This window comes from Bombus fervidus, chromosome 9 (assembly GCF_041682495.2).
Source record: "Bombus fervidus isolate BK054 chromosome 9, iyBomFerv1, whole genome shotgun sequence".
In the NCBI taxonomy this organism is placed as follows: domain Eukaryota; kingdom Metazoa; phylum Arthropoda; class Insecta; order Hymenoptera; family Apidae; genus Bombus; species Bombus fervidus.
Genome location: NC_091525.1, coordinates 8,409,256 through 8,436,051, shown reverse-complemented (window position 1 = coordinate 8,436,051; position 26,796 = coordinate 8,409,256). Strand labels below are relative to the sequence as shown.

Here is a 26,796-nt window from a genome sequence, read left to right as displayed (position 1 = left end):
TGGTCGAAGAAATATAATATGTAAAACATAATGTTTGATTTCCATGTACTTGAGAAATTCATATATGTTTTATCAAGAAATAAATTAATTTAACTAATTCTATATATTTAAAATACATAATTGAAGAAAGCTATATTTTATAAAGTTAGATTACTGATCGGTGAAAAAAAAGGCAAATAATATATAGAATATGATATATAATTGACTGTTAATTGTAGAAAAATATTTGATTGGTTCGTTCAGGTTTCTTTAGTGTTTGTGGTTTTCGGTGTTTCGTGATTATGCTTCTCTTCGACTAGTACCACCATCTTGTTTATTTCATCAATGAAGAGAGTGTAAGACTTAAAGACGATTAGAAATTTTTTAAAGTGGTTTTTATTTGTGTCTTGAAAACAGTAAATTGTAACAAAAACTGTGAATATGTCCCACGGTGGTAGAAATGAATGTAGAATTTACGTGGGCAATTTACCCCCTGATATAAGAACGAAAGACATTCAAGATCTTTTCTACAAGTTCGGTAAAGTTATTTTCGTTGATTTAAAAAATCGCAGAGGACCACCGTTCGCTTTCGTTGAATTCGATGATCCAAGGTACCATCCATAACTTATGATTTTATAAAAAATGTTTATTTTTTAGATGTAGTTATACAATGCTCGATTGTTCTGTAATATATATCCTTATTGTTCCATAATACATTTTTTTCATTAAATGAGAAAATATCTTTGTTTGATAATTTCAAGTTTGTAATTTTATTAAGTTAGAAATGATTAATTTTACATTAAGAAATATATGATATTTATTATATATGTGAAACTTGATGTTGACATCTTAATGTTACATAAAAATTACACAAGAATTGTTACTATAAGTAATCTCTTTCAGAGATGCTGAAGATGCAGTACATGCAAGAGATGGATATGATTATGATGGTTATAGACTACGTGTTGAGTTTCCAAGAGGTGGTGGCCCCAGTAATAATTTTCGTGGTGGTCGTGGAGCAGGAGACAGTGGAAGAGGTGGTCGAGGTGAAATGAGTAACTCTCGAGGACGTGGTCCACCTGCTAGGAGGTCTCAATACAGGGTCCTTGTTACTGGTTTACCTCCTTCTGGTAGTTGGCAAGATTTAAAGGATCATATGCGTGAAGCTGGTGATGTGTGCTTTGCTGATGTTTATAAAGATGGTACTGGAGTTGTTGAATTCTTACGGTATGAAGATATGAAGTATGCTGTGAAGAAGTTAGATGATTCAAGATTTAGGTCTCATGAGGTATAATGATATCATTATCCTTAACTCTTTGCGCTCAACGATTTTTTCAGTCAGGCAAAGTAGCAACTTGAAATGATATTGTACATATGTAACAAGTGTCTTATAGGTAACATAAAATGGTCTTACTAAAATGGTTTACAAATTGACACGTTGACGTCGGTGCCGATATTCAGGATTTCCTCTGCGAGGCGGCGCCCGAATGCACGGTTTGCTTCGTGAGGCGGCGCAGCGTCAGGTTAGACTGTTCAACATGATTGCAATTTTTCAACTTTGAACTCAATTTATAGCAAAATTACAAAAGCTATACGATTCCTGTTGGGTTCAACCAATTCCGTGGACTTCAACTAATACATTGATATACAATAGTTTGGCAATATCAATTTGCATATATCTGTATATTTTAAGTAAAGCTGACGGGACCAGCTTTGGCCCTAATTTTGAAATACTCTTTGATTTTTCTCGAAAAGTAGAGGTCTGACGCGAATTCTGACCATCGCATGCAAATCTGTGAACATTTTTCTATAAGAAATGTTCATAGCGCGAATCCAAAAATTTTTCTGTTCCGTACAAAAAAAAAAGAAAAAAAATAGTTATGCACGTTCGTCGGAGAACGACGACGTGCGTAAGGAACATGCACGACGAAAATAGTGTTAGATTATGTTAAATTTTTAAAATGGACTGATAAAAGGCCAGTATGTATGTTACCTACTTCCAAAAATTACAGGTTTGTTATTGTTTAGAGGAAAAAATTATTGATCACCTTTTAAGTACAGTGAATCCCCACAGAGAAGAAATGCCAAGTGAAAATGAAGTACTACCAAAAAAACATTCAAATTTTCTGCAGTCGTACCAAAGGCCCGCGAGTAAAACGAGACGGCGGTGTAAACAATATTATAAATGCATTTCTAAAATAAAAGGTAGAGAATATGCCGCGAATAAAGCCAAAAAAGTAAAAACATATTGTGATCGTTGTAAGGGCCAGCCGGCACTCTGTTTAACATGTTTTAAAAAATTGCATAAAAAAAAGGAAGTAATTATGTTAAGTTTATAATATTGAATTGTTATGTTTTTACTATTGAATTTCTGTTTATAATGTTGAGATAAAATAACATAAACCTATTTTGTACTACCTATTTTGTGACATACAAGTGTGACCCACCGGCGATGCATGCCGCCTCACAGAACAAACACGTGTGTCTCATCGGTGATGCACGCTGGCGTCAACGCATTAACTTACAAAAACAATTTATCTATATTTACATCTTTGAAAATATGATTTTGTAATATTAGTTTCCGCATATTTTTGTATGATAATTTATAAAGCATTCACCAAGATGCATCCTTTGGTCGAAATTCTTCCTTGGTGACATTATGCTATGTTTGTCAAATTTAATGTAATGATAGTATCCTCTCCCCTATCTGTTTTGTAGCATAATTGTTTGTTTCAGTTGTTATTTGATTTATTAGCTTGTTGATAAAAAATATCTTAAAAAATCTAACAGTTTGTTCAACATTTGAGGAAAATCTGCAACCCTGCAGGTTTTTCGGCGGCTATGAATTTTATTCTCGATGGTATTTCGCTAGATATTTCACAAGATGTCCATTCTGAATTATTAGAATCCTGTGGGGCATTACTGTCACTTTCGGATTCACTACCTATTATTCTAATTTTTCAATTTCTTACACCTAATATTATGTCACTATCTCCATCACTGCTTTCACTTTCTCTATCAATAATTTCTTCATGAATACAATCGATCTCTTTTCTCAACAGTTCAAAATCAAATTCATTTTTGCTTGAGCTAATTTCATTTCCAAAATCCATATTTTTTATGACTTCTAAACTATAATACTTTTGCCATGTTCGTCGAATCCGAACTAATGTTGGAGACGTTGTCAGAATTATAGTTTCGGAGGAATTTGAGATGAAGTATTTTACCTCCATTTTAAAGTGTAACTACTTTACACTTTTTAACAAAGAACATAAAGAGCTAAGGAACCTATTTACGAACCAATACTGTATTCTCATCAATTAGAGATGTCGAGATTTAGAATAAACAGAGACTGTCGCTTTTCACTTGATTCTCGAGTTACCACATGAAACGCCGTGGCACTGAGAATCGTTTCTCGAGCGCAAAGGGTTAATACTTTTTATATTTGTACACTATTTTTACATGACTTTATTTTTGTTTATAGGGCGAAGTAGCTTATATTCGAGTGAAAGAAGATCATAACAGTGGCGATAGAGGACGTAGTGAAGATAGGGAGAGAGGTCGGAGTCATTCACGAAGCTATAGCCCACGGCGTCGTGGTTCACCTACCTATTCACCATTGCGACGTAATTACTCGCGATCAAGATCTCGTTCCAGATCTCGTTCATACGACTAGTGTGTACGTATATGTTTCACATGGTAATATAAGTAAAGGCTTATCAATATTTGCTTTACCATGTTTCATTATTACTGATTTGAATTTCACTTAAAGACACCTTCCAATCCAAACCAATTTTGTACAAATTACGAAATTATTCCTGTGTTGCTTGAATTTAATAATTGTATAATACCTAATGTATAGTTAGAGCACGGTTCATTTTACATATACTAAAACTGTTTTATCAAAGACCTTGTTGCTATCAATTTAAAGATTTCTAACTTGTGTAAACCTGAAAGAGTAGATTTTTCAACAGTAAATATTAACATCAAGTTTTATCATAATTTTTTTTCTTGAAAAAGGGGAATCGTGCTCATATTAATTGCATATTACTGTTCAAGATATATTGATTAGAGTTACTTTTATGTTTAAAAATACATTCCTTTATATTTTGCAATTTGTTTTGACACTACAACTATATTTAAAATATGTAACAATTTTGAAATATTACAAATGAGAATTTAAGAGGAAGTAACTCATATTATTTCAGTGATTTAATTAATGTTCACATAAAACTTGATGTGAACATAGCCTTTGTTTTTTCACATTTATTTAATCACATTTGCAGTGATAAATACAGCACATTTTATAGCATATATAACATGGAATTTTTTTAAGCTTCTAATGCTGAATGCTTATCATATAAGTTCATAAAGCTAACATTTTTCTTATTGTTAACAGCTGAAAATTATTGTGCATATAAATTAAAATGCTAAATAATAGATAACGAGGAAAACGTATATTTTTAACATGCATATATGTTATGCAAGATAAAATACAGTATATTGTATAATGGATATTGTATTCAATACTTGATCAAAACATTTTTTACTGTAATTATTTGCTATAGGAATTCTAAAATTCTTTTTTTCCACCATATAGAATTCCATTTGATATTTATTATCCTATAAATTTTATGAATTTGGATTTTAAAACATTAATTTAATGAAATATATTAAGAGGAATTATTGAAGACTATAAATTCTTCCAAACAATTAGTGTATGAATAAATACATCAAAGTTGTCTACACGGCTCGTCGTCGTTTAAGTTACCACGCAAATTTAAGTACGATAATTTTGGCTATCTAGTGATGACAATACAAAATATTATATGTGTTGAAAATATAACACTTAATACGTAGATAATGTAATACATCGATACTCGTCAACGGATAGTGCATATAGGAAATAATATTTGATAAATATAAGTAAAAGATTTATTTTTTACTAATAGATTAATATTCATATGACCAATTTGCTTTGGGGAAAGCTGACATATATATATATATATATAGCTATCATTTATTATGCACTGATATTGTTCATTTGGTATAATAATTAGCTTAAAATGTCTTATGTATTTGAGTGTTCTTTAACGACGATCATTGGGCCATTTGTTTGGTTTGATAAAAAGAACTGTGTGTTATGTATTACCTTAAAGTGAAAAATCAAACAATTCATACCGAAATTGTTATTAAGACCATAACAATATGTTTGTTACAATTATTTGGATGTTTGTGAAATATGGAATTAAATTTTAAGTTATACACGACATATCTGGAGAGAAATGTGTTTTTATGATGAAATGAGTCATTTGGAAATTTGTTACACATTTCTCGTTTAACGTTTTCCTTTTAAAAATTACACAGACTAATTCTTGAAATTTTGCAATACATGCCTAAACTATAGAATTTTCAATCATAAATTAAAGATGTTGAAGGAAAACAATGATTTCGTGTATTCTTGAGAACATTATTATTGCAAATTGATCCTGTGATATTTGTTTCCTTTTTACGTTATTTAGATTCATCCTATAAATATAAAAATGTGAAAATTTAAATTTAATGTAAGCAAATATGCATTGTTTTGCCTAGTATTTGCTCAATTTATAAAACACTACTCAAATATTGTAAGTCACAGGGATTACATTTGCAGTGATAAATTTTATATATAATATTAATGCATATTGTATAAGGGACTAATGTATTTTTTCTTCTTTTGTATATTGGATTGGATTGTAACACAATGAATGAAAAACTGAAATCGACACGATCTTACTTCTTGGATGGATATAATACACATTCGCTTGACGGTGGGATGAGATGGAATGCGTTTTGGATGGATTTATGTATGGAGCATATATTATAAAAAAGGATTAAGAGAATGCAAAAATAATGAGGCATTAAGGATACTTTCAAGAGGAAATTCAGGATCAGGAATTCAGGAAAGGAATTGGATGAAAGACACAATCCGTTTCATTCAAGGATTCTCAATTAGCTGGATTTTCATCAGAAAACGTTGGCAAATCCATTACAAGGATTCAATATATTTTTCTCTTTCGAATCGTTAAACAAACGTAAAAAAAATTATTTAATCGTGACATAGCAGTGCTTCTGCGTTGACAAACTAAACGGAAAAAAGATAATAATACCGTAATTGAAAAACGCAGAATGAACATCTTCGACATATTACGTGGTTGTAGTATAGATTTCTTAATCGTTTCAGTGTTTCAGTTCTATTACAATTACGCGTACATAAAGCGAGAAAGAAAAAGAGTGATTTTCGCAATTTTTTTATTACGTTCTGTACGATCTAAAAAAGAGCAAACAAACTGGTAATGGAATGTCAACATTGCAAAAGTTTTATTTTATGAAAGTACTCGCTTATAGCTTCGTATGTCAGATGTTCGTAAGTCGAGAATTATTTTTATCATTACCGACATGATAACTTTGATTCTCATCGTCAAAGAGAAACTCTATTAAACCAGAAATATATCATAATTCTCACTCATCGGCGTTCAGTGATCGATGATTCGCGAAAACTTATACGGAAAGAATATAAGACTTGGTGACTGGTTCAACGCGAGAAAATCGATTCGGTTGAGAAATTTTCCTCATTTCTTGTTCGACTTGTGCAATATAAGTATTAGCATAGGCGGTATACCATATCGAACTACCTAACTCCGTGATCAGCGTTCCTCAGGATCGTGGAGAACGAACAAGTGGTCCTCTGAGAAAAAAATTCGCGTTGCAAAAAATAGTGTGTTCTCACGGGTTTGCCTTCTACCTCGTGATCGAAAATCGTCCGATTGCTCTTCCTCTCGGTCATTTCGATTTTTTTATTGCACATTTCGATTGATCGTGACACCGTGTGTATATACAATTTGTATACGTGTGCTACATATGTATAGTAAGAACTTCACCTCGTTCTTCGGGACTTGATGCGCGGTGCAAGAGGATATTAACGTTTGGGTTGGAAAATAAGACGAATACTTCATCTTATAACAAGAACCTGGCTCTCCCTAGTTGTAGAGGATCTCCCGGGACGGAAACAAAAAATAAATGATAAAACAGAAAGACAGGATTCGGCAGAGATACGGTGTGTTGGATTAGGATGCTGACAGGATATAAAGTTAGTGTTCATGATGGATATTTTGGATAAACGGATAAATTGGCTGGAAATATTCTACTTGGATTCTATAAATAAACGGATTACTTGGATCTTTTGACCGGACAGAATATATACGCCGTGTTCATGCCGTTTGGATGGAGTTGGATTATCGAAATGTCGATAAATTATATAAAAAAAAGAAAGCAAAACTTGTGGCTGCGCTCGGTTATACGTCAAATAGGTTTCATGGATTATAATCGCCTAGGTCAGATACGGGATTTGGACTTGCACTTGTCGGGATCAATACAGGAATTAAAAATATATATATATATAAATAATAAATAAAAATAGTCGGATATCTCATTTTTCGGATAACACACGGATGATCGAAAACGGATGATTCGCACACACTCGCTGTAAGGTATTTGTTCAAGTTTAATATCTCTGACGTTCCTTCGATATATATACATTTGTTCTGCATGCAATTCTTCTAAACGATACCAAAAATGCCCTGTCAAAGAATCAGAAAAATGATATTAGAGAGATCCACCTTTTTGAGAGACTAACTTAAAATGTGTGTAACAGATATAATATTTCGTCTGTTTGAAAGATCTGTTTTAGTGTGGTTACATTAATCATTCATCACCATCCTTATGTTCAGCTTACACACCTATATACGTATATAGACACAGATATTTTTCAATCCTGAAAACAGAAGTTTTTCTCACAAAATTATTGACAAGAGTGAATGTCCGTTTCCTGATAGTAGTATTAACTATTCCTTAATAGTTACCCAGTCACCCTATTCAATTAGAGACCTTCGCATTTACGTTTGTTACTTCACGACGATAAGAGGAATTTTATAAAACTCCTGATCGTCAATATCTGTTTCAGGAAGCAGGAATAAAAGATGTTTGATTGTTTTATTATTGATAGTGTTTCTGGATATATCCTGAATTCCTTTCCTCAATTAATGTTTATTATTAAAAAAGTAATATATTTTTATAATTTAGTACACAACTAATATTGATCGACCTTACACTTCTTTTCATGTATTTGTACAAGGAAGCAAGAGGGAAATATACGTGAGTATGGATTCACCCTCTCTCGCGAATTATTTTCTTCTAAAGTTCAGATGAAATACATGATATTAAAAACATGATAGTGCAAGTTTAATAATAGCAAAAAATATATTTTCTAATAAGAAAGGTCTAAGTATACTGTTTTTATGTTAAAAAAGAATATTTTATTTAAATATTTGTTACGCATAATAAAAATCGATTGGTACTAACAAAGTGTGAAGAAATGTTTCCCAATGTCTATAATGACAAAGAAATTTAGGTAAGTAATACGAAAAAGAAGAAAATGTGATATTATTAATCTATTGTCAGTTCTGTCTAGATGATCCATCAAGGATCAATAGGAGAGCAGACTTCCGCTGCTTGGATTTATGAAGTAATCGTTTTGTAAGATCGATTGTATCTAATATTATTGCAATTAATATTTGTTACAAATATTCTACATATATTATATATATATAATATATTTAATTTTATTATTTCATAAATATAAGAATTTTATTTTCTTTCTTATCATATATCTTATCATATCTTTGTTACGCGATCAATGAATAAATTATTTTTCTTCTTGATTCTGAGTTGTTTGTAACAGCCTTTGATCAATACAAATATCTTATGAAGCAATATTAAACTTTATGAACGACTGATTGGTATATATGTATATATTGCAAAAATTTTTATTTATTATATTTACAAGTGTTAATTATCATGTTTTACATTAAACAGTTAATAAAATAGTCGATATGATATCTTTCTTTTACATCGCTTCACGGATTGGTGAGACAACTATTTCTTTGATGAGTACTGAGTCAGGAGATTGTAACGCGAAGAGAACACAATCAGACACATCTTTGGGTTTCAAAGCCATACGAGGATTTTCCTTTAACCATTGTGCAGTCATCTCACTCTCCACCAAACCAGGACAAATTGACTATAATAAAAAGGCACATACAGTAATAATCAAGAATAGAATTTCAAAGATAGTAGCTCCAAAAGCAAGAATAAACATAGTAGGATACTTACAATGACTTTGATGTTAGATTCAAGTTGTGCTAATTCAGATCTAAGGCTTTCTGTCAAGAAATTCAAAGCAAATTTGCTGGCTATATAAGCTGGGGATATTGGACGATCACAATTAATTGGTGCTTTCAGCCAAGAAGCATCATTGATGTTTACAATAATACCATTGTCAATTCCTGTAGAACAAAACAATAAGAGAATACGAAAAATTTGCATCCTAGACACTGAAGCATACTTCTTTGACTTCCTTACATTTTAGAAATACCTACCTTTCTTCTTCATTAGCTTCAGAGCTTCCTTGGTCATCCAAGTCAATCCAAGGAAATTAACATCAAACATTTTCTTCCAGTCTTCCATTTCACCAGACTGTAGTGAAATATCTATGTTATTAGCAGCGTTATTTATGAGGATGTCTATGGCTCCTAAATTCTTTTCAACCCATTCCAAAACATGCAGGATATCATTCTGATTGGAAAGGTCACACTGTAGAGGAAACAGTTTTCCAGGCTTCGACTTTAGTTCCTCAGCAAGTGCCTGTTTAGAATTACGGTTAATAACATTTGAATTATATATAATTGTTCTATAAATAAAAACGTAAAGATACAAAAGAAAAGAAACTGTTTTAAATCTACGTTTATCTAAATGAAACATTTTGCGATCTATGTAAAATTAAACAACACTATTGAACATTGAAGATATGATCATGGACCACAGTACTTGTATGTAGAAGAAGGCAAAAATGCTGAATAGAATGAAGAGTGAAGTTGTCTTAAATCTACTAACAATAAATAGGTGATGAAATATTTTTGAAGCTCACAATGAGTAATGAAGATGACTCTTTTTTTATAGTAATGAAATTTTATTTATTATGAAGTTGTATTACTTGTTACTTGTTCAAAGAATAATTTTTACAAGAAACATACCTTTACTTTGTCAACCTGTGAGGCAATGCCAATAACTTTCATTCCTTTGCCAACCAGACATTCTGCTAGGCATTTGCCACTGCTACAGTTGGCTCCAGTAATCAAAGCAACTTTGTCAGCCCAACATTGTTCCATGATGATGTGTTTGATTTGTGTGATTACACGAGAAAGAACCGTGGAATTGAAATTACAAAATGTATCTGCATTTTAAAGCACTGGCGCCTCTTTTTATACCGGAGTAAAATTGTGGCCCAAGATTACCGAGGTCGCGTTAATCTTCAGACAGACAGAAATATATCAGTCAGCTTTTGTTCGACCATGGGTACTATGTAGGTTGTTCTTATATTGACATTCGAAACGATATTGCATTATTTGCAGGAAACTGTAATAATAAATCATGTAGGATATTGATACTTTTATGATGGTAGACAGTTTATTATACATAGGATGTGTTTTGATATAAGACACTTTCCTTGAGAAATAAATTTTGCGTAATTATCTGTAGTATTTAACTTTTTTTTCTTTTAATATATATGAATTGGAAAAGCAAAATATATGAATTTAAAAAATAACGGTGATCTTACGATAATAAAATAAAATCATATAATAAATTTTATAAATGTCTTTATCGAATGTTATACTGTATGAGATATTAGAAATTTATGAATAAAAAGAGGAATAGTTTTTTAATAGTTGAGTTATAAAGAATAAGAAACATTATTATAGATATACAATATTATTTTATGCAATCTTTTTTATTGAGAGCATACAATTGCAGATACGATTTTAATTCTGTGTAAAGAAAATACATTAATGTGAATGTTTTTTTTTTAAATACGTGCTATGTGTTTACTATAATACAATCAAGGACACTGATAAAAGAAGATACAGGTATCTTCTTCAAGAGTAACGTTTTCAAAATATTGCATCAGATGAATATTTTTAATATCGCCTCATTCTGTTACATTAAGTTCTCCGTAATTTATTAGCCTCGAAATAATACTTCCAAATCATTGAAATATTCTGTTTACCTTTCTTTAAAATTCTTTTAAAATATATCCATATAACAATATTTCTTAAGAAAATTGCATAAGGATTTTCAAAGATCGCGGTAGCTTCCGAGTTGGTGCAAATCGATCGATGACACTTTCGATATCTTTATCGTTATACAAAGTTTGATATAGATCTGCGTTTAGTTCGCGAACGAATCGCAAACTATCAGCTGCAATTTCACAGCTTTGTTTCTTTCGCATATTCTGTTTATTCTCGATCTGAAATAGGGCACGAGCTTTATAAAGAAGGATACGACCACGCTGTAAGCGTAATTCTTGCAATGGTATTTTATCTTCCTCGAGTATTTGAAGCGCTTGCGTAGTTATATTTATGGCTTGATTCGAATGTCCCTTATTTACCGCCATTTCTGCTTTATCGTTTAGAATATCGATTATTCGTTTTGTCAGATCAATCGTCTTTTGAGATACCGGATACTCCATCTCGCGTATCTTTTCGCGGTATTTTAAGTACGACTTCAATGCAGTATCGGTATCCTTATTTTTCAGAAAGTAATCGCCTAATAATATATACGGCTCCGCATAGTGTTTGGCTAGGTTACTTTTATATACAATTCGTACTGCTGCGTCGAGTTTATCGTCCAACATGCATTGCATCGCCATATCGTATCTATAAATGGAGTGTTTGAAAGTTTTTAACGTTGTTTTGATACGGATAGATGTTCGATAGACTAGCAAGTTTGAATTCTATTTCCGTTGTATCGTTGACACTGACAGAACGTTGTATCGTTACGCACTGCGTGTTCTAATTTTTAAAAGCGTAAAATGTAAATTTAACGTGAAATATCTGTGATGATTTTTGGTAACAAGTCATTTAGATGGAGTTTTAAGGTAAATTGAAGAATAAAACAATTAATATACTTTTGGTGAAAGAGATATATGTCATAGGGTTATAAAATTTTTCAGGTTTGAAAGTAGACAGTACTGATTTGAAGATTTGGTTTCCAAAACAGAAATTTAAGAAGATTTAAGGCGCTGAACCGTCTTCTTTTGCAGTTACAGGTTAATTTTTATCGATGTAGTAATTACTATCAATATAGCAAAAAAAGAAAGATATTTCCATTTTAGTGTGACTTTATACTGGTAAAAAGTTCTCTTGCACAGTTAAATTAATGTTATTAATAAAACCTTACGAGTTATAAAGTAAATTCTTTTGTATAACAGTAATAAATTCTGCAATAAAATAAATAAACTTTTATATGTTTATAGTAATTTTAAACGAGTTACAAGCAATCTAGTTGTTTTATTAGATGTAAAATAGTAAAATTGTGCAAAAAAATCTGTAACTCATTTTGTCATTTATTAATAGATTAAATACTATTAGTTAGTAATTTATCGTGAAAGAGAACCTAAAGTGTCAGCTAAAGTAGGTAAATCGATGTATTCATTTAATTGTTTCAAAAATATTTTAATTTATGATCGAGTGGCGGATTCAGAGATATCGATAGGGATCGATCGTCCCCCCCCCCCCCAAGAGTATTATATTACATTCTGAAAAACTTTTTAGATATACAGGTATAATTAATGTGAATTCAATTATTTACGCTATAATATTAAATAGAGATATTCAAATATAAATTACAAGCAAATTTTAAATCTTGTAAAAGAAGGTTCAAAAATGTACTTATGTACAAAAGTACATTATGTAAAAATGAATTTCGTGTCTCTTCTAAAGCATCCCTCCACCAAGAAAGGCTTCTGGATCCGTCACTGTTATGATCTCACTCTTTTTATATTCTTTCCGTCAAGAATATGCATATATTTTATTAATATTGATATATTCTATCATTAATATATATTAATATATATATTAATATATATAACTATTATCGTATTTTATTTTTACCGTATTAAGTACCATTGTTTGATCAACTGATTCCTCGCTTCGCTAATAGAAATTTTTCCCATGAGCGATTCTTCTTGGTCTACTGTCGGTTCCATTAATTTGTAGAAATTGTCGCTGAGACTTTGTAACCAAAAATTTGCTTCTTCGAAACGACCAGATAATCGCAAGACTATCGCTTTTAGTAAATTGAATCCTGGATTGTATGGATTACAATCTAGTGCTTTTTCGACTATAATCAAAGCTTTGTCATAACAATTGTACATGCACCATATGACGGTATATGCTGATAATGTGTGACCAGTACTAAATACCACCTGTGTATGTACGTGATACAATAAATATATGAAATATGTAATATATAACTTATAAATCAATTTATAAAACTTACAACGAAGAGGATATAAGTAATGGAATGTTTTTTAGTATATTAGTTTTTATAGTTTTCTATTATATTTTTTGTTATTTAGGATGATGTACAAGATCATTCTCAAAATTTGATCGATGATCAATTAAATAAAATAATATTTTTACTCCTTTTTAAACGATGGAAAGTTACATTAATTAATACAATTAACACTAAATTATTGTAAATGAAGAAACTTACATATTGCGTTATGGGCAGGTAAGATAACAGATACTTTACAGAAACATTACTTACTACACAAACCAGAGACACAAAAAGGATTTGCACGATTCTAAAAAGAAGAATAAATTATTATATTATTACATCATAAATATTATGATCTTTTCAAACATTATAAACATATATATACATAACAAACATAACAGTTCTATTACTTTTGTATATCGAATAAATCAGTTGGTGTAAATTATTGGAAACGATTTCACGGGGATCATGGAGGATCTGGCAGCCGGCTGTGCAGGTTGCGGTCATGCGGCTGTGGTCGCGGAGGAATTAGCGCGATTTGCGGTCTCCGTTCACGCTGCTTATTTTTCCGTGGAACCCGGAGGTGCGGTTAGACATGAACTCTACCTCGGGTCTAAATCTTCGGATCATCAGCAGTCGTGAAGTCACTTCCGTGCGACCAAGTCCTCCTACCCTCCTTTGTCAACCTCATTTCTCATCTCAATTAAAGAAATTAAGAAAAGAAGCAAGAACAGAAAGAAGAACAGAAAGAAGAACAGAAGAGAAAGAAGAGTATCAGGAAATTTCTTGGTTTTAATAATTGTTGTTTTTATAAGTATTACGACCTCTTTTCAAAGAAAACTTTGTTTTAATAAAGATCGTAAAAAATTTTTTGTGAAGCAAAGAAGAAAAGAAGAGAGAAAAAAGGAAAGAAATGGAAATAGTGGAAACATCAAAAGGTAAACCACTGGTTCTCTACAAGGGCTACCAATTTCGTCAGTACAGATGCAACGGGGAGGTAATAACGTGGCTATGTTTAAACGAAAAGACGTCCAGGTGTAAAGGTCGAATGGCCACAAGAAATGGGGAAATTTTGAAATTCATTGAACACACGTGTAAGCCTGACCTAGCTAAGTGTGAGGTGAAGAAGCACGTGGCTATAGCGCGGAAGAGAGCAAAAGAGGAAGTGCTGCCGATCGCTCAGATATACAAGGAAGAAGTGGGACAATTGGTGAATAGGGGATACGAATTTATTACCAATGTTCCGACTTATTCGTCGGTAAAAAGCTCCTTATATAGGCTGAGGCGTGGTAAGCGTGACGAGGACGAGTCGAATGATAGTAAGCGAATAGTATTAACGAAGGAATAGTATCTTTCTAAGAATAATAGATGTCTGAAGAATAATATTCTACAATCGCACAGGATCAGAAGATTTTATTGCTAATAGAATCTAATAAAAAATTGTGATTATTAGGGTATTACTGATATTCTTGAAAATTGGAAGGGAACTGAAATTTAATGTAATTCCAATGGACTAAATATAATTGTTCACTAATCTAACAAAAATTTATAAATGTATTTAATATAAACAATATAAAAAAAGAAGAGAAAGAAAGGAAAAAAAATTCAACAATCTATGACGTTTAAACTGTCTGTATATACATATATACATTGTGTTCATTAGCTTGGTATATGTATAATATGTATATTAATTAATGATTGTTTGTATCTTTTGTAATTTGAAAAATAAATGTATTGTAGATAATTGTGTGACTATCAATAATTTTAATTAATTTAGTAATTAATTTAGATGTATGTTTATATATTATCTTTATATCAGGTACATTCCATTACTTTTATCTTAGAATTGTTTAATTCATACCATCTTTATATCATTATATATTCATAATTAATTTAATTTAATATTAAGAAGATGCGAACTTGTAACAATTCTTTAGCTTTCTCATTATTCTTGTCAAGATTTAAAGCTTTTAGAAGCATGTGTCTAGCAATTCCCATTTGCTTTAAATGAATTTTATATTTTGCGTGCACGGCCAGCAAATTGGATGTCCTTGTAGAATCGGTATTCAATATAAATTTGTTCCAATATCTCCGAAATATATCGTATTTGTGCAACTTAGGTATGATATCTAACAATTTATCCTGTTTTGACACACGTAATATTAATATGCGAAAAAAATTAATAACAATAGGGAATAGGATCGTATACTTGTATCTCTGTCATATCCATTTCGCGTGACATAAACAGGTAGACTTGTTCATAATCGCCTAGAGCTTCTACTAATAAATTATTTTCGCTATACCAGTCTCCTCTTTTCATGTAGGCATCCATTAATTGTTTATTGTACATAGTTTTCATTCCTTCTTTCGATAGGGTATAATCGAATCTGGCCATTGACTTGGCATTTTCGTAGCTTTTGATGGCATTCGTCCATTTTCCTTAAATCGAACAATTTTCGGTAATATTCGCGGCCTTTGTGTGTATTAGGGCATTTCTTTAAAGACATCTTTGCCTTGATAAAAGTTGTAAAGTAATTTTTCCGTACTATTCGCGATTTTTCAGGCGAAAATGAATTTTTATTTAATAAAACGTTAGGAATCACACTTTTAATTTCAAAAAGAGAGAAGAAAAATAGAAAAGAGAAATTCTTAAGGTAAATAGCCTCTAAAAGGTAGCCTTCATAAAAAATTTCAATTTTTAAACAAGTTTTTTAAACAAATCTTTATAAGTTACGAGACATTTCGTAGAATAACTAATTTAACTGCTGATTTTTATTAATTATCCATCAACAATGAAAACGATAGATATACATATAAAAATTCAATTCCAAAAAAGAAATTAAATTTATATTTATTATATTATAATTTCAAAAACCTTCAAGTAAATGTATATCTCCTCTCAGGGCATAAAATGCGTGAAAATTCGGGTCGTAAAACAATCCTTTGTTGATTAAACGATTGACTTTCTTTAATTCTTCCTCTTTCTTCATAAGATTACTCGCTTCCTTGAACAAACGTTTCGCGCTCCGTATTTCCTGTCTCTTGGTAAGCGGTTTGTGATAGCTCCATAATTCTCGTAACTACTTCAATTATACATACATTTATAAACTTAGTATATTATTATAAACGTAGTATATTATTTATTCTATTCGTCAAATTTTCAAATTTCCGTAAAAATTTTCTGTTTACGAAAAATTTTCATCTATATTAATTTTATATATGTATATTTTGTAACGTTAAATAATATATACGTAATACTCATAGTAAGAGTTCTCAACTTGTGTTTTATTTGAATTTTTAAGATATCCTAGGATGCTATCGATAAAATTTATGATATCGCAATAAGATAAGTTTTCTATACAATTTTCGGCTGATAGTTTAAAATATATGTATGGAAATTTTATCTTTGAATAAAATTTCTTTATTTAAAATAGAAATTCCTCCCACTTTGATGGCCTCTCTAAAAGGGTTCTTATAACGTTCCTCCGGTGGTGCAAAAGCTTTCTTCTTTTCGGCAAGCTGAAATATCTCCATTTTGAGGGAACGTCGTTCACAATTTGCAGATACTTAAATACAATACATGACACATAGGTTATATCATAATATCAATTGTTTTCATTGGAAATAAGCGGGGAAAGAGAACTAGGGGACATAGAAGAATAGATAAAAGGCGTATTTCTATGAACTTCGCCATCTGACGCATAGACGTATTTTCTTTGTAAATATTGTAAATGTTCTCAATGGTTGAGAATTGAAAAAAATAATACAAACAATTTCTTAAGAAGAATGGTTAAATTTATTTTCAGAATAAAGGTTGTGAAAGTTTCATTTCAGTTTAAGGTTGAAATATTAGCATCAGCGTTGAAGAATCTTTTTTGCATTATATAGTAGTATATATAGTAGTACTAAAATACTAAGCTATTAGAATTTGTTAAGCGGAACATGAATTTCCATCAACAACAACATTGTCATCTACATAAGTGTTAGAGAAGTTTCGATTGATAATATAATAAATTCTATTCTTCCTAAACGTTGTTATTTCTGTAACAATTATTTATGCCATAATCAATGTAACGAATAACCGAATAACTCTAACTATAGTGCAACTAATCCTGAATTGTATCGCATGTTCACTACCAAGACTCGCCTAGAGGTCGCAGAACAATATCTTGAACCTGAAAATACAATTTAAGAACAATATGAATTTTAATATATATTATATCCATAAAATAAATTGAAGATGAAGAATGCAAGATTTTTAAATAAACATTTATTTTCTAGAAGATCGATTTCGAGTAATGATTTACTCACGACAACATGTGGAGCACATGTTAAAATGTATATTGCAGCTGAAGCGACGTCTTCAGGGTCCAATGTAGGGAACGATGCTAATGCTTCCTCGGAATACGTACTATAGGATACCATTAATTCCGTGCCCACTAATCCTGGACTAATTCCCTAGAATTTACAGTAAAAAGAAAATTAAGATATTCCGAATGTTTCTGGAAATTTTTGTTTTATTATTGCAATCATTTATAATCTTATTTTTTTGTGATATTTTTTTATATTTTATTATTTATATAGAATAATTGGTCACAAACCGTGACCCTAATTTGGGTTCCTGTGAGTTCGTGTCGCAAAGTCTGTGCCAGAGCAGTGATGGCTCTCTTTGAAGCTGGATAAACAGAGAATCCAGGTATAAAAGGCACTCTTTCACCCGCGAGGCTGTTCACGTTTATAATGACACCCTCTCCTCCTGCTTCTCGCATCATACGAATTGCTTCTTTAGTGCAGAGGCACAATCCAAAAACGTTCACGTCGAAAACTGTATGCCAATCTTCTAGATTTCCATCTGTAGATTTAACGAAGCTATCAATTCGTTAATTAACAAATAATAATAATTAGGAAATTTTATTATTTTTGGAATATTGATAATCGAAATATTCCACGTTTACATGTTGATTTATACTTAATATTCGTAATTATGGTTTGAATAGATTTATGTAGCTATTTTTTAAATAGATACAAAATTCCAAATTTGATATCGAAATTTTGAAACTTAAATCGAGTACGCAACAAGAACTTTGAAGAAGTTAGTTCAGAGACATAGAATTCTTAAATTCCATTTCTCGATTCTTATCTAAATTGACTACGATGTTGAATACGTTCAAGTTTAAGGAATTACCTATAAGAGAAGATTCTTTGGTTATTCCAGCATTGTTGACCAACACGCTCGCAGGCCCAAGATTTTCTTGCACCCATGCGAAAGCAGAGATCACGCTTTCTTCCTTCGATACGTCGCACTCGACGGCGTGTAGTTTCCCTGAACACTCTTCCAATCCTTGCTCCAGTTCCTTTATCTTTTCTACTCTTCTGGCAAGGCCAGCCACCACCATACCTTATAGAAATCAATTTATTAATTTTTAAACAATAATTTTCTTTTAATTTATGATTAGCTTTCAATTTATTTAATTTAGATTAGGTTTTATCTTTATGTTTTAGATTAGTTTATTTTACATTTCTAATGATTAGTTCTTCAATTCCCTCAAGTCTCTAATCTCCGCATAAAAGTGCTAAAAATTTCATTTGTTCTTCTTTCTTTAAACCTAGGATTAAACGTGAAACATATCGTTTACCAAAGGAATTTTGTAAGCATTTTCCGAAATTGTTAAAATATAATTATTTAATAATAAAAAGAACTGTCGAAGCTTACCATGACTGACTAATTGTTTGACGATCGCAGCCCCGATTCCAGCACTCGCGCCCGTAACCACGGCCACCTTTCCTGCCCATCTGTCCATCCTCGCTATTTCACCTACAGATCGCGACTGTTCGACGTAGCTCCAGTAATAAGATCGCTTATAAGTCTACAAACCGATAGGTAAAAAGTAACGGCGGCTAAAAATCAATTGCGACTGGTTCAGCAGGAAATCCGATAGTCTCGTGGTAAACCATACCTAGCCTTCGGCTCGATATGTCCTCGACAATTAATGTTGTTTGCGAGATTTCTGACATCCTGTCTGCGATCTATATTTCCATTCTCATACGATCTCCTCCTACTTATTCTTATAGAATAATATAATTTCATTAATGATATAAACATAATATAATACAATTAGTAATACAAATATTGAAACACAGAGAAAATTTAGATAGAAGGCGTCAAGCTTTTATTTATTGAGAAAATCTGATTTTAATACTTTTAGTATACTCCAAAGTTCTAGTAGTGGACATTTCAGTCAAGAAATGTTTCGTGTCTTTGCCATTAAATCGTGTCCTGCCACCAAATCTATCTTTAACATTGTTCCTTTTCGATTCGACAATTCTATAATTTCAATAATCACCAACAAAAATAACACTAAAAATTAATATTTTCTTTTATCCTTCTTAATTAAAAAGAATATGGATTACTTAATTACATTTTCCGAAATTTTTGTTCAGTTTTTCATAGATGAATCTTTTTCTTTAAACTAAACTTGAGATATTTTGCGAATTAGATTTTAGGTTCGAGAATTAGACTGTATTGAAGATATTTGGTCGAAGCGACCGTGATGAACTTCTTTGCTCGACTGCAGTTACGATGAGCTGCGCACTATACGACTAGGTGCGTACATATAGAACGTTAATTGGGAAGCCTTTGTCATCTGTTTGTTATTGTGCTTCTATGGTAGATAATGGGATAACAGCATGTTCGTTATTTATTTACTGTAAGAATATACCAATCTTGATCAGATGGGAAAATTTTTGTTAGTTGTTAATGTATAATTACATTATCGTATATGTGTTACATTATGTAATTGTCTTCAAGTTAGTATGCCTTATTTGTAAAGTGTATTAGGAAGTAGTTCGTTAGCGAATTAAGGCTAATGAGCGACGCGTTTTAGATTGCGAAATCAATTATCCTGTCACTTGAAACATCCATTGTACTATTGGAGCACTAATTTGGAAAAAAAGAAAGGAAATATTAGAACGTATTATTTGGTATTCTTTAATATTTTCCATAATACGAAAATTACTTATAAATTCTTATTTAAAATGTTAATACGATAAATTACCATAGGTTCTGAATTAAACACGTGCTTCGCTTCAAATCTACAAGTTATTTATTGATATAAGGCGCCTACATTGCTGAGTACTATACATTTGAAACTTTGTATCGCATCCGCTCCCGATCGAAGCTCTAATAAAACACTTTTCTGCTTTTTTTTTCCATTTCATTATTATAATTATTATTGTTAGTATTCATTCTCGTTCGCCTGTTGTTAAATTCGTCACGTATCGTTGTGACAATGATGAATACACGATTCCTTCGAGTATAATGATCAAGTATATTATAATTTATTATTGTTAAGCAGCTGCAGTATGAAAATGAATAATTAGAAATATATGATGAATTGTTTTTAATGCAATATATTTCAGTTACTAGAAAATATGAAAATTGATTCTAAAACCGTTTAAGTATATAGAAACAGAAAAATAATGATTTCAGAATTAGTATAAAAACTCTGAATAGAACAGAAATTTTAGTTCTCATAACAGTTATTCATGAAACATAAAATTGATATTAGCTATACTCAGAAATCTTGAATCTTATATTTACAAAAAAAAAAGAATCATGCTTTTTACAAGTTTTACAAAGAATTTTACAAATAGGGGTAATCTGTGTCAATTTTTGTTCAAACTCAAACTGTTGTTCGTGATCGTATATTCATTTTCGTTTAATCGTAACACGTACAAACGACACGATTCGTTATTTATCGTAGTTTATCAATTAATTGTGAAATTAGGTTAAATTTGTTTATTGAATTGTTCTCTGTTTATAGGCTACGTTGAACATTATAAAGAACATGTCTTTTTAATAACAAGTTATTCTCTAATTGGTTATATGTGTATAATCATGTTCCACGATTAAATAAAACATAGTTTGACATTAATTCAATGCTCGGTTACAAGATAAACGTATCGTATGGGTCAGAAGTATAAAAATACTTCTCTGAAGATTCATTGATACGCGTCTTTATGCTAACTTTTCAATAATATATAAAATTTTAATCAAAATGGAATTGTGTTCGAGGTTTAAAAATACAAATTGAAACGTGTTCAAAGGAAAGAACAAAAAATGGAGAATTATGAAAGTAATTAAATAATGTACATCTTAATTTTCTAAATCGTTCGATAGAATTTTTAATTACAAAACTTTCCAGCTTTTAATTGCATGAATTATTGGATTAATATATATATATATGTATCTTTTTTGTGAAATGAATCAATTTTTGTGAAACTCGCAAGACATCAAGACTTTTCAAAAATCCTAATATCTTTTAGAAATTTTCAAACTTTGTCTTTGTTCGCTAAACCTTCGGAAGTATTTCTAGGCTTTTGATCTTTTTCTCAACTTTTCACTAAATTTTTATATTTGTTATCAAACTCACTGTTTCAAATAATAATTTTCATAATTAATTTTATTGAAAAGGCTAATCACGTGCGGAGAGAACAATGGAGGAATAGAATGCTCGTGGGTTTCCTCTTACATACGAGATATGTGAAATTTTATTTTTTTATTTTCTTGTTTGCAGGGGAACACGTTGAGTTTCAGCCGTATCGATTCGACAACACGGTCTATCTACGAAATGTAAGTACATGTATGTAATTTGAAGCTTCATTTTTTTGTTTGCATCTTCCGTTGCACGCACATCACCAGAAACAATAATTAAACTTAAACGTAGGATTGATTTACAAAATTTAAGATCACAAATACGAGGTATAATAACTTGAAGAGGTGATACATATCGTAAAGTTTGACTTGTTATGTATGAAAAATGATGTGCAGTTCTGAATATAAGTTTGAGATTACATTTAACGTTGAATTTATTTTTAGACGAAGTTGACAAACAAATGTGTTTATTTATAATTACCAATTATCTGAGAGCAGGATAATTCTTCAGTAATCGTCTTAAGTTATTAAAGTCTGTAAGTAGCGAAACAAGTATTAATAAGCAATGGAACCTCGTATGTGAAATTTGTATCATTTAAAATTTAATTTGCTATTATATCTAAAATATTCGGAAATGTTCAAATTTTCGAATTTACGATCCTTCGAATTTCTACGCTAAATCAATAATCTCAAATCTTTACTTTTTATCTTTTGTATTTCTTTCTCAACTTTTCTAAACTTAACCAAATTAAAAAGTTAATCTCAAACTTACGATCAGTGCTTACGGCCAAGCTTACAACAAAATCGTAAATTAACGTTGCATACAAATTATTATTTTACACGATAAATGTTCAGAAATGCGACGTTTCATTATCTCGTATACTTACGGCTGTTCTTTCATTTTATTTGCTACGATAATCTTGATAAATCGAAAAATTGATCGTAGTATGTATTTTTAATTTTAATGAATTCGAATAAAATAAGGAGATAAATCGACGCTCATATTCGACGCTTCGACGTTCATTACAAATATACATTAACCTTTACATTATTTAGTATCCATACTAAAATATATACGTAATTAACTTGTTACATTAGCACGAACGACTCATTCCTTTCTTACTTCGCGTTAATTATCATGAGGTAAAGTATGCAAATAGTCAGCCTTGGAGATTTAAAGCCCGTTAGTTTAGAGAATATGTTACACGTCTGTTTAACTACTATACTCATCGTCTCTTTACACATTTTTCTTCTTTTATTGCAACTTTAGGGAGAGAGCATATAATTGATCCTGAAATTTGCAACGTAGAATTAAAGAATATTTTTTAAGGATTATAAAATGATTGCTGTTAAATAGTGTAAACATTCTTGAAATATTGGGAAATTTTATATTTTAATTTTCTCACATTTGACAATTTTTTATTTTTATATTTTCAATTTTAGGGATTTCAAGTTTTAATAGTTTTAAATTTGGAAGTTTTGACTTTTGGACAATAGAAAAATTTCAACTATTTTTTGTAGGAAATTACCATAATATTAGCTAACTTTAACTAACTTTATGTATGAATTTTGAGAATTTCTAATTTCCTCGACTTTAAATTTCTTTTAAATAAAATTATTAGCCAAGCCCAAAGAATTCACGTGATTTCAAATTTCAAGATCAACGTGGAGCACGAATCTCTTTTTCTAATCCCTTTGTCTCCTCCAGACCGACCATTCGTCGACTAGAAAATAATAATTATTCCTCACACCTATTACGACTCCGACTAAAATCCTAAAAAAGAAAAGAAAAAGTCTGAATAAAATCTTTCATCTTTCTTAACGGCGTTAACGAGTAAAAACGTCTCAAAACAGGTCTCGCAACAACAACGATACAATTAGTTGAAATGAATGCATGATTATGTATAGAGAGGGAGAGACGGCTATTGTATCGATCCTATCCGAGATTATACATAATACTCTTTTGGGCTATTTCATGCGGCCATATGAAATTAAATAACTTCATCTTCACTTTCTTTCATCTTCATTTTTCTCCATCAAATTAGATGATCACAGTTACAGTCTGTTTCGATGTATTTTATACAAAATTGTTCCACCGATTATACGAATATTAGTTCTTCTTCTATTTTTTTTATTTCTTTTTTTTTTCTCTTCCCTAAATCATTTATTGTATCTCAGAATTGCTTTACGTGCTATTCATAGAAAACACCGCCAAGAAAGATCACGCTATTGATTATACGCGGATCTCCTTCGAAGCTTCGAAGGATAGTTTAACGGCGGTATAAGTAGATTTCTTCCATGAACGACTAATATATTTTTATCGTTGCTGGGAGAAATTTAACGAAGTCGTATACGATTATAATTTCTTGCTTTACCGTAATCCGTCAAAATAATCATCACTACAATATTCGCGAGGTAAAACTTAATACGAGGATTTATATATATATATATATATATATGTTTTTAAATCTTTCACTTCCAATATGTATATTACTCTGGATAATTTTTAAAATACAGGATGTATATTTTATGAAGTTCCTGTTTCCTTAAAAATTTATTAAATCTTTCTCTTCAATGCCCGCAATGAAATGTATCTTGCTATAATTGCTGTTTTTATACCTCGTTATATTTCCTCCAGCAACTACGCAAGCTTTATTACTTCATGTCTCTACACGTGCACACGATGGACATATTAAAGAATGAAGCTATTAGAGAGATATATTCCTTTTCTCTTATAGGTCTTCTTTACGATCCATAGTAAGAGGATCAAAGAACATGTAAATCACTCGGTACGATCTTCTATTTGTTTATTTAAATACCACTCGAATCCGTACTTCCGAATGTACAATAACCATTGTTACTCTATTACGTTGCAGTTACTATTATTATTATTATTATTATTATTATTATCATTATTATTATTTTCATTGTTATTGTTATTATTATTCTTATTATCATCATCATCGCCATCATCATCATCATCATTAGCGTCATCATCATCACCATAATCATCATCATCAACATCATTTTGCTTCGAATCGTCAATCGATAATTTTTCAAGTTCTTCGATTGAGAACTGTTGAAAAAATGCTTCGCAATTCATTTTAATCATTTTACACCCAATGACTCCCGCTTTGTAAATAATTATCACGATTGTGTCGAGTTAATCAGCCAATTTTTCAACGATGTTTTTCTTTTCACTTTTTGATTCACGAATTATTTTTTTCAATTGTTTTATGAAACGCTTAACACGTTGACTGTCATAGAAATTACCACTGGATTTGAATATATTTTTATTTAAGACACCAAACTCTAAGTAAAAATTGGTAGAATAATTCTCAATTTTCCAACTTAAAAGATATCCTTAGAACACAATAAACAATCTAAACTGAAATTAATAAAAAGGATAGATTTCGATCTGATAAATAATTTGTGAAGTAAATATTCAGAAATGCTATTCAAGGTTACAAATTTCGGAGCTCTGTAATTCTTTAAAAGAACTTGAAGCCAAATTAGAACTTAATTTCACTATATCATACTTTACTTTGAAAATTATTCTTGTTAAATAATCGATTTAACTAATTCATTAGGCAACGTGTTGTCGTTTTAACCCTCCAGTCTGATTCCAGTCTCAAAATACCCTCGTTCGATTCCATCGACTACTTTTCTCGAATAGAATACGAAACAGGTTTTCCACTTTTAGAGGAAACTTAGAGCTGACTCTCTGAGAATGATCGGAGGATGATATACCGCTTTTGAGCGGCGCGTGCAACGATTACCAATTTTTTATAGTTAGAGATCAAAGTTGAAATGAAACGATTTTTGAGAATTTGAAAATTAAAGATTCTTTAGATTAGACTTTTTAGATTAGATCTTTGTGCTCGTTTCGATCCATTTGCATCGGAAGCGTATGTAATAGCGTGTATAGCATTCCATTTGGAATTGAGATTAGGATGACGCAGGAATTATTTAAAAAACAAATAATTGGTCCATTTTTATTGAAATGCTTGCGAATCATTTGTCATCAGATAGAGAATCACAAATACTCGATGAATATTCCAATACAAATGTTCGCAAACATTCGTAAACTTTTGCAAACATCTGAAATAGATTAAATTTTTTTTTCGTTCTTGAATTATTCAATTAAAGAATCTAATGACTAATTCTGTATGTGAAATCCTAGATTTTTTTTCAAATTGCCAAAATTCAGATTTCACTTTTTCTATTCGCTATTCTTCCCCATAAAACTCGTCAAATTTCATTACGATCAGCCACTAGTGCCATTCGAAAAAATTCTCCTAGCTTATATTAATTTTCTTATTACTTCAATAAATTTTATCATACCTAAGAATCTGTATAATTTACTCATTATCATCCACATCCAAGATTTGGAAGGCCTATTCTTTTAAATTCCTCAACGATGCAAATGGATTAAGGTTGAAACGAGTGTTTACACCCAAGGTAGGCAAGCGTAGGGGGCACACTTATTGTAATTATGCACAAATGGGAGCGAGTGTCTGCCTCTGTGTCAGTGATGCTTAGGAAAAGAATCGAGGTGCGCGTTTCTATGGCCTTGATTAGGTTGGCCGACATTGCTACCTGAATGTTGTTGAGTTTGAGGGTGTTGCTGTTGCTGTTGTTGTTGACGTTGCTGCTGATATTGTGCACGTTGTTGTGTTTGTTGGTGTTGTTGATATTGTTGCTTCTGCTGTGGTTGCTGACGTTGCTGTGACTGAGGTTGTTGACGTTGTGGTTGTTGTTGGTGCTGTTGTGGTTGCTGTTGTGGTTGCTGCTGCTGCTGCTGCTGCTGCTGGGGCTGGGATTGACGTGGGGGCTGCTGCTGTTGGTTCTGATGTTGCTTTCTTTGCTCCAACCCAGCGGCCAAGTAAGAGAACACACAGAGGACCGAGTAACAGATTTGATCTGCCTGTAATTTTGTATATCAAATT

General features: G+C 31.1%; 4 protein-coding genes and 1 long non-coding RNA gene across 11 annotated transcripts in view; 2 read left to right on the top strand and 3 right to left on the bottom strand.

Moving 5' to 3' along the window:
- Positions 1 to 279: 279 nt before the first annotated feature.
- Positions 280 to 8,016, top strand: Sf2 (splicing factor 2). The gene is made up of 3 exons (XM_072011164.1): positions 280 to 590; positions 883 to 1,267; positions 3,464 to 8,016. The coding sequence occupies exons 1-3, from the start codon at positions 421 to 423 to the stop codon at positions 3,653 to 3,655; spliced, it is 747 nt and encodes a 248-aa protein (XP_071867265.1). The 5' UTR covers positions 280 to 420; the 3' UTR covers positions 3,656 to 8,016.
- Positions 8,017 to 8,813: 797 nt separating this feature from the next.
- On the bottom strand, positions 8,814 to 10,322 carry LOC139991209 (dehydrogenase/reductase SDR family member 11-like). Its single transcript, XM_072011162.1, has 4 exons — positions 10,110 to 10,322; positions 9,456 to 9,720; positions 9,190 to 9,362; positions 8,814 to 9,097 (listed from the first exon to the last, which is right to left on the bottom strand). The coding sequence occupies exons 1-4, from the start codon at positions 10,242 to 10,244 to the stop codon at positions 8,924 to 8,926; spliced, it is 747 nt and encodes a 248-aa protein (XP_071867263.1). The 5' UTR covers positions 10,245 to 10,322; the 3' UTR covers positions 8,814 to 8,923.
- A 2,337-nt stretch (positions 10,323 to 12,659) lies between these two features.
- On the top strand, positions 12,660 to 15,157 carry LOC139991220 (uncharacterized). The gene is made up of 2 exons (XR_011800758.1): positions 12,660 to 12,841; positions 12,874 to 15,157. It is a non-coding gene; the product is annotated as an uncharacterized lncRNA (long non-coding RNA).
- Positions 15,158 to 17,186: 2,029 nt separating this feature from the next.
- Positions 17,187 to 19,947, bottom strand: LOC139991211 (farnesol dehydrogenase-like). Its single transcript, XM_072011165.1, has 7 exons — positions 19,833 to 19,947; positions 19,371 to 19,478; positions 19,127 to 19,280; positions 18,599 to 18,811; positions 18,015 to 18,265; positions 17,725 to 17,871; positions 17,187 to 17,588 (listed from the first exon to the last, which is right to left on the bottom strand). The coding sequence occupies exons 3-7, from the start codon at positions 19,212 to 19,214 to the stop codon at positions 17,547 to 17,549; spliced, it is 741 nt and encodes a 246-aa protein (XP_071867266.1). The 5' UTR covers positions 19,215 to 19,280; positions 19,371 to 19,478; positions 19,833 to 19,947; the 3' UTR covers positions 17,187 to 17,546.
- A 545-nt stretch (positions 19,948 to 20,492) lies between these two features.
- The window catches only part of Rab3-gef (Rab3 GDP-GTP exchange factor), a 41,826-nt gene continuing 35,522 nt past the window's right edge, over positions 20,493 to 26,796 (bottom strand). For 5 of the 7 annotated variants that reach the window (XM_072011116.2, XM_072011118.2, XM_072011122.2 and 2 more), the window contains one exon: positions 21,957 to 26,774. In XM_072011116.2, coding sequence (XP_071867217.1) covers positions 26,376 to 26,774 — 399 coding nt within the window. In that variant the 3' untranslated portion in view covers positions 21,957 to 26,375. Of the gene's footprint in view, positions 26,775 to 26,796 lie in introns of all 7 variants that reach the window. The other 2 variants (XM_072011121.1, XM_072011123.1) reach the window with 2 other exon arrangements.